Genomic DNA, 9,061 nt, shown 5'->3' with positions numbered 1-9,061 from the left:
ATATATAAATAAAACATTTTCATTATCCATCAATGGACACATTGTTTCCATATCTTCACTATTGTAAATAATGTTGCAATGCACATGGACATTTATCATTTATTTTTCTATAGACTATTGTCTTAAAACAGTAATGTAGGGTCCAGCCAGTGTAGCTCAGCAGTTGAGTGTTGACCCAGGAACCAAGAGGTCGCTAGTTCAATTCCCAATTAGGGCACACACCAGGGTTGCAGGCTCGATCCCTAATAGGGGGCCTGCAGGAGGCAGCCAGTCAATGATTTTCATTGATGTTTCTACTTCTCTCCCTTCCTCTCTGAAGTCAATAAAAATATATTTAAAAACAAAAACAATCAGGTAACGTTACTGGTTAGAAAAAAAAACACTTAAAAAATAGTAATGTAGGAAGGACTCAACATTGGAATATATGAGAGTCCTTTACATTAAATGAATTTAATTTTATGCAAATTCACTACATTATTCAGGATTTTCAACTCAGGTAATCGGAAACTTCTGTGGCCCAGCACTGGCCCTGAAGTCCTGATACCCTCTCATCGCCAAATGAATGGTCCTAAGCTCCAGTCACAGTGCTGCTCCCATCAGCAACAGCTTCTCTGGTTCCTGGTGGCCTATCCACCCCACCCCAGCCATGCATTTAAATTTCCAATAAAGAGACCACACATGACCTCCCCATTGTTATTTCTATTTTCCAGACAAATTGGACCTTCTGTTATTCCTTTTTTCTGTCTTTGATTATGTGATTCTCCCAGCTTATATACCCTTTCCTTTTTTCCTCACCAGTCCAAATCCTACCCAAAAATTGAGACTAAATTTGATACTACTGCCTTCATGAAACCTTCTTTAAATCCACCCAGAGATCCTTCCTGTCCTTGAATTTCATAAGACTTTAAGGGTAGCAATAGGACCACTTCCATGTACTGTGTTTATTTACCCACCCCCTCAATAAGTCCTTAAAGTTATAATGTTTGACATATTTTGTTACCCCCAGTATTATTTGAACATTGAATATTCAATATATATTTAATGACTAAATTCTTTGAACCTAGTGGGCACCCTACTTTAAAAGTCCCTTTGAAACATTTAAATTACTATAATCTTTAATGTCAAGTAAATAGCAGTAGGATATTGGGGAAACAGGGATTGCTAAGTAACTTCTTTATTCTTTCTAACATGAGGGGAAAAAAGTCTTATTTCTATGACCACAACACAGAAGCTTTTCTACTATAACATTTTATTTTAGGCTCCTACCCAGGGATTGAATTGTCTTAAAAGGCAATTTGTGGGAGAGATGGGAATTAGAGAGCTCCCTAACTCTAATTTTGTATCTATACCACTTTTAGTGAAGTTACACAATATTCTTTGGATTTTATATTCATCAAAAAGCAAGACAAAATAAGATGACAAAGCTCAAAGACCCAAAACCATAAAACTTGTAGAAGAAAAAATACAGGGTAAACTCCTTGACATTGGTCTTGGTGATGATTTTTTGGATTTAACACCCAAAGCTAAGGCAACAAAAGCAAAAATCAACAAGTAGGGCTACATCAAGCTAAAATTTTTCTGCACAGCAAAGGAAGTCATCAACAACTACTGAATGGGAGGAAACATTTGCAAATCATCAGTCTAATAAGGGGCTAATATCCAAAATATATAAAGAACTCATACAATTCAATAGCAAAAAAAAAAACAACCCACAGTTTTAAATATAGGCAGAGGAAATAAACATATTTTCAAAGAAGACATAGAAATGGCCAAGAAGTACATGAAAAGGTGCTCAACATCACTAATAACTACAAATCAAAACCACAATGGAGTATCACCTCACAGCTGTTAGAATGGTTATAAAAAAGACAAGAAATAAGAAGTGCTGGTAAGGATGTGAAGAAAAAGAGCCCTTGTGCACAGTTGGTGGGAATGTAAATTGGTAGGGCCACTGTGGAAAACAGTATGGTGGCTCCTCAAAAAATTAAAATTAGAACTACCATATGATCCAGAAACTCCACTTTGGGGTTTATAACAGAAGGAAATGAAATCACTATATTGAAAAGATATCTGCATACCCATGTTCATTGCAGCCTTATTTCCAATAGCCAAGAGATAGAAATAACCTAAGTGTCCATTGATGGATGAATGGACAAGGAAAACGTAAGAGATCTATATCTACCTATATCTCAGCCATAAAAAAGAAGGAAATACTGTCATATGTGACAACATGGCTGGACCTTGATGGCATTATGCTAAGTAAAATAAGTCAGAGGAATACAAATACTATGTGATCTCACATATGTGGAATCTAAAAAACCAAACTCATAAAGAACAGATTGGTGGTTGCCAGAGGCAGGGCATAGGGAATGGGTGAAAATGGTCAAAGGATGCAAACATCCACTTATGAGATACTGTGTATAAATTCTAGGGAGTTAATGTACAGCATGGTGACTATACTTAACAACAGTGTATTGTATATTTGAAAGTTATTAAAACAGTAATTTCTCATCACAAGAAGAATTTGTAACTGTGAGGTGATGGATGTTAACTAAAGTTATCATGATAATCATTTTGCAATATATACATATATCAAATCATCATATTGTACACCTAAAACTAATACAATGTTATATGTCAACTATCATATATAATAAATGGCTAATATGCAAATTATCCCCTCAGGAGTTTGGCTGACCAGCAACTAGGGGAAGGAAGGCCCCAATTGGCCCTGATCACCAGCCAGGCCTACGGAGCCTACCTGTGCACAAATTTCGTGCACCAGGCCTCTAGTATCTCAATAAAACCAGAAAAAAATAAATTAAAGAAGGAATGAGATTACAAAGCTCATCTATTTCACTCTTATTTAACAATTGAAGGAAATCTTCATTTTTTATTTTTGATCTAATAAATCTAACATTTTTTCTGTAATGGTCATGAAATATGAATATCAATGTGTAAATGTTTTCATTTACCTCAGTTGTATAAATAGAAAATTTAACAAAGATTAGGATGAGTATATATATATATATATATATATATATATATATATATATATATTTTTTTAATATATTTTATTAATTTTTTACAGAGAGGAAAGAAGAGGAATAGAGAGTTAAAAACATTGATGAGAGAGAAACATCAATCAGGTGCCTCCTGCACACCCCCTACTGGGGATGTGCCCACAACCAAGGTACATGCCCTTGACCAGAATCGAACCTGGGACTCTTCAGTCCGCAGGCCGACGCTCTCTCCACTGAGCCAAACCAGTCAGGGCAGGATGAGTATATTTTATTAAGCTATTAATTTTTACAGAGGCATGGAAATAAAAGACAGGACTCTATAATGATACCGGAATTTAAATTTAGGATTTGAATTTGAGTGGGAGCATGTAGTAAGAAGCTCTTTATGTTTAGCCTGGCATTACAATTTGAGATGAGAAAAACATAGTGGTTCTTTTAATTCATTCCTTTTAAAATATGAAATCTCTTGACTTTCAGCTCTATTTATTATTGAGTGCCTGACATTGGACTCATCTTCCTGCGTAAAACAGTTGCCGCAACCAAGGCAGGATTATTACCCTTCAGAAATGGGAAGCACATGAGGCCAGCCTCACATTCATTCGAGCACAAGGAAATGGAGCAGAGAACAGTAATGTGTATGGCCAGAGGAAACAGAGATCAGAGTTCAGACCTACTAACAAAGCTGGGTTTAGAGGCCAAGGTCCCTTAAGGAGGGAGCTGCAGAGAAAAAGCACTCCAAAATTGCATTAAAAAATTCCCTCAGAAACTTGGCCCATTGTTACAATCTGTAAGAACAGGGCAAGACTCCAGGAGACCTAGCAGAGAACAGTGACTAGGAGGCTGAGAGCTGAACAGAGATTTCAGAGGTTGAACAATAATGGGAAGGCATGAGAGGTTAAGCCAAGCCTAATTTAGAATGTATAAAACTTCATGAATACCTAGGCACTTAATGGAAACCCTTGAAAGCCCACATCCTGGTATTAAGGACCTTCATGAATGAGTAGTGTTACACAATAGGAGTAAGGACTAAACTTAAATAATTTGACACTTGCTGTCAGAACAAGATTCAGCATTCAGAGGAAGGCAATATAATCTAGAGCCTCTTCACTGTAATAACCACTATATTAAATCAGCAGACAAACAAAACAAAAGCCCTGTCTGGTGTGGCTTAGTTGGTTGAGCGTCATCCCATGCACCAAGAGGTCACCAGTTCGATGCCCAGGATGTGGGCTTGATCCCAGTAGTGTGTGTGCGGGAGGCAGCCGATCAATGACTCTCATTGATGTTTCTCTCTCTAAAATAAAAAAAACAAACAAACAAACAAACAAAACCTCCACTGGATATGCAAAGAAAAAAGAAAAACACACACAAATCATCAAGAGATACAGTTAAATAAGCAGATAAACAGAACAAAACAAAACTATTAACCAGCAGAAATACAAAACAAGCCGAAACCGGTTTGGTTCAGTGGATAGAGCGTCAGCCTGCGGACTCAAGGGTCCCGGGTTCGATTCCGGTCAAGGCATGTACCTTGGTTGCGGGCACATCCCCAGTAGGGGGTGTGCAAGAGGCAGCTGATCGATGTTTCTCTCTCATCGATGTTTCTGGCTCTCTATCCCTCTCTCTTCCTCTCTGTAAAAAATCAATAAAATATATTTAAAAAAAAAAGAAAGAAATACAAAACAAAACAAAAAACAACTCACTGGACATGCAAAGAAATAAGAAAAAAACAACCACCACCAAACTGCCATGAGGTGAAACAGAAAAAAAAGCAGACCCAGAGATGATTTAGAAATTACTAGAGTTATCTGATAAAAACTTCAAAATAACTACAATTGGTATGTTAAAGAAATTGAAGGAAATGGTGGACACAATGAATGAAAAGACAGACTACTTCAGTGGAGAATTTGAGTCTATGAATAGGAATCAAATCGACATTCTAGATATGTATATTGAAATATCTGAAATTTAAGAACTATTTCAATGGTTACAGCACCAGTCTAGACTCAAAATTAATCAGAGAAAAATTTTAAACTGAACACAGAAGGAAAAAAATAATGAAAAAGAACAAAATATGAGAGAGATATGGGGCATAGGCAAAAAATCTAATATACAATAATTTAAATCCCAGAAGGAGGAGAAGAGAGAGATAAGCATAAACAATATATAAAGAATGGTGGCTGAGAATTTTCCTATCTAATTAATGATAAAGCTCACAGATTCAAAAATCCTCATGAACACCAAGCAGGATAATAAGAGAAAACCATAGCACACCATAGTCAAATTTTGTGAAATTTTGTGAATTTTTTGAGATAAAAGGAAATCTTTAAAGCAGCCAGAAAAAAGAATGATACAATAGTTGATATTATAACAAAAATGTATGGAAGCTGGAAGGCAATAAAATAACATCTTCAAACAGCTGAAAGGAAAAAAAAATACCACCCTGCTAACGTAGATTTCCCTAAAAAAGAAAAGTTTAAGAAAATGTTCTCAGACAAGTAAGTTGCAAAATTGTATCCCTAGCAGGCTAATATAATAATAAATCCCAAAGAACTTTATTCAGGTTGAAGATAAATGATCTCATAGCATCATACTGAGTAAATATGAGAAAATCTTTACTATTGAAACAACAATCATAACAAATATTTGTGGGGTTTATACACAGGTAGGCAATAAAATGTACAAAATAAAGATGTGAATGGGGTAAATGGATATACACTGTTTTAAGATGCTGACATTATTTGTGACAATGACAGGTACACTGTAATAAGCTAAGAATAGATTTTTTTTTTTTACATTCTAAAAGACTGATAGTAAAAAGAAAACAAAAAGATAAAATGGAATATTAGAATCCTTGACTAATAAAAACAAGGCATGAAGGGAGGAAGAAAGCACATGGGAAAAAAAGAAAACAAATAGAAAAGTAGACTTAACCACAATTTAATCCTATATAATAAAAGCCTAAGATGCAAATCGACCGAACAGCAGAATGACCGGTCACTATGACATGCACTGACCACCAGGGGGCAGATGCTCAATGCAGGAGCTGCCCCCTGGTGGTCAGTGCACTCCCACAGGGGGAGTGCCGTTCAGCCAGAAGCCGGGCTCACGGCTGACAAGCGCAGCAGTGGTGGGGGGAGCCTCTCCCGCCTCCGCTGCAGGAGCGAGGGGTCCCGGACTGCAAGAGCCCCAGATTGCAAGAGGGATGTCTGACTGCCGGCTTAGGCCCGATCCCACTGGGGATCGGGCCTAAGCCAGCAGGCGGACATCCCCCGAGGGGTCCCAGATTGCGAGAGGGAACAGGCCGGGCTGAGGGGACCCCCACCCCCCACCCCAGTGCCTGAATCTCTAGTTATTTCATAATTAGAGTGAATGTAAAGGAATAAAACTCCCAATTAAAGAACTAGATTGTCTCTTTCCACCATCTTAGAACCTGTGGAGGCCTGCTAAACGACAAACATGTCTGAAGGCTGTGGTCCAAGGCCATTTGTGTTGGCTATACGTTGCGTCTCTGGAACCAGAGGGAGCACACAGCTCTTCTTAAAACTGAAGGTGTTCATGCTCAAGATGAAACTGAATTCTATCTAGGCAAGAGATGTGCTTATGTGTACAAATCAAAGAACAACACAGTGACTCCTGGTGGCAAACGAAACAAAACCAGAGTAATCTGGGGAGAGGTAACTCACGCTCATGGAAACAGTGGCATGGCTCGTGCCAAATTCCAAATCAGCCTTCTGGCTAAGGCCATTGGACACAGAGTCCATGTAATATACCCCTCAAGGATTTAAACTCATTGAAAAGTAAGTAAATAAAACTGGATTTGTTCTCTTGTGAAAAAAACACACAATATAAATTGTTAGATTTTTTAAAAGACTCAATATATGCTGCTTACAAGAGACACACCAAAATACATGAAAATATGAAAACAAATAAGTTTAATGGAAAGGATGGATCAAATATGTCATTTAAACACCTAACCCAAGAAAGCAAATATTATTATACTAATACCAGAGAAAGTAAACTTTAGGGCATGAAGCTATTACTTGATATAAAGAGGGAAATTCCATATTGAAAAAAGAATTAATTCAACAGTAACAACAATAACAACATAAAACAATGCTAAATTAATATGCATCTAGCCGTAGCCGATTTGGCTCAGTGGATAGAGCATGGGCCTGCGGACTGAAGGATCCCAGGTTTGATTCCTGCCAAGGGCACATGCCTGGGTTGCAGGCTCGATCCCCAGTAGGAGGCGTGCAGGAGGCAGCCGATCAATGATTCTCTCTCATCATTGATGTTTCTCTCTGTCACTCTCCCTTCCTCTCTAAAATCAATAAAAACGTTTTTAAAAAAGATTAATATGCACCTAAAAACACATCTCTAAAATGCATAAAGCAGCAGTTTACAGAATAAAAAGATAGACAATCCCAATAATATATGGAGAATTCACCACAGCTTTCCCAGTAACTTGTAAAACAATAAAAACATTAAAATATAGAATATCTAAATAACACTACCAGCCAATTTTATCTAATTAGTATTTATAGGATACTGTATCCCCAAAGAATAGAATACACATTCTTTTCAAGTGCACATGTATCATTTATCAAAACATGCTTCGATCCATAAAGCAAGTTTTAACAAATTTCAAAAGTCAAAAGTTATATAGTGTATTATTTCTTTTGTTATTATTTAAAATATATTGTTATTGATTATAGAGAGGAAAGGAGAGGAAGAGAGTGATAGAAACATCAATGATGAGAGAGAATCATTGATTGGCTGCCTTCTGCACGCCCCCAACTGGGGATTGAGCTCACAACCCTGACATGTGCCCTTGACCAGAATTGAACCCGGGACAAACGAGCTAGGGCTAGAGTGTATTATTTCTGATCACCAGAATTTAGAAATCTCAAAATATTTAGAAATTAAGGAACACACTTCAAAAATAATCCATGAGTCAAAGAAGTAAGCACAATGGAAATTATCAAATATTTTGAGCTGTCTGTACTGGAAATGCATCCTATCAAAACCTGTGAATTGCAGCTAAGGCAGTATTAAGAAATAAATTTATAGATCTGTGTGTACATATTAGAAGAATGGTTATAAATCAATGATCTAAGCTTCTAATGCAAGAAATCAGAAAAAGAACCTCAAAGAAAATCCAAAGGAAGCAGAAAGAAGGAAATAGTAAATATTAGAGCAGAAATCAATAAAGTAGAATACACACAAAGTGGAGTATATCCAAATAGCCAAATATTGTTTATTGAAATTAATAAAATTGAATTAGAAAATTTTATTAGCAAAACTAAATAAGAAAACAGAGAAAACACAACATACCAATATGAAGAATAAAATATTATGAATAACTATGCAAAAAATATGAATATTTAGAAGAATGGACACATTCCTTGAAAAATGCAATTTACCAAAATATAATCAAGAAGAAATAGAAAATTTAAATAATCCTATATATATTCAACAGATTGAAACTCTTTTTAAAATATATACTTTATTGATTTTTTACAGAGAGGAAGGGAGAGGGATAGAGAGTTAGAAACATCGATAAGAGAGAAACATCGATCAGCTGCCTCATGCACACCCCCTACTGGGGATGTGCCCGCAACCAAGGTACATGCCCTTGACCGGAATTGAACCTGGGACCCTTCAGTACACAGGCCAATGCTCTATCCACTGAGCCAAACCAGTTAGGGCCAGATAGGAACTCTTATAACAAACCTTTCCACAAAGTAAGCTCCAAGCACAGATGGCTTCAGTGGAATTCACTAGAATTGTCACATATTCAATGAAGAAAAGATTAATTTTACAGAAATTATTTCAGTAAATAGAGGCTATAGAGTCAGCATGACCTGAATATAAAACTAGATAAGGATTCTACAATAAAGGGAAATTACATACTAATTGTCTTTCATAAACAGGGACAATAATCTAAATAAAATTCTGCAAATGAGTTATAGTCCAGGATAGCAAGGGGAGTTTAACTTTAGGAAAATCAATTAATGAAATTTGCTACAATAATG

General features: G+C 36.5%; 1 protein-coding gene across 1 annotated transcript; it reads left to right on the top strand.

Moving 5' to 3' along the window:
* The first annotated feature begins 4,896 nt into the window (after window positions 1–4,896).
* LOC103283952 (60S ribosomal protein L35a-like) lies at window positions 4,897–6,811 on the top strand. The gene is made up of 2 exons (XM_054715409.1): window positions 4,897–4,970; window positions 6,493–6,811. Exons 1-2 carry the CDS (start codon window positions 4,897–4,899, stop codon window positions 6,809–6,811), a joined length of 393 nt encoding a protein of 130 aa, XP_054571384.1.
* The last annotated feature ends 2,250 nt before the right edge of the window (window positions 6,812–9,061 follow it).

The sequence above is a fragment of the Eptesicus fuscus genome, chromosome 5, assembly GCF_027574615.1.
Source record: "Eptesicus fuscus isolate TK198812 chromosome 5, DD_ASM_mEF_20220401, whole genome shotgun sequence".
Taxonomy (NCBI): Eukaryota; Metazoa; Chordata; class Mammalia; order Chiroptera; family Vespertilionidae; genus Eptesicus; species Eptesicus fuscus.
The sequence above is the reverse complement of the archived record's forward strand: the minus strand, read 5'-3'. Positions and strand labels throughout refer to the sequence as shown.

Bases quoted from the DNA above. Each gene is read 5' to 3' on its own strand.
- LOC103283952 (XM_054715409.1), top strand. From the start codon at position 4,897: ATGAATGAAAAGACAGACTACTTCAGTGGAGAATTTGAGTCTATGAAT. The intron at 4,971-6,492 runs GTATATTGAAAT...ACATGTCTGAAG, and splicing joins CAAATCGACATTCTAGATAT to GCTGTGGTCCAAGGCCATTT.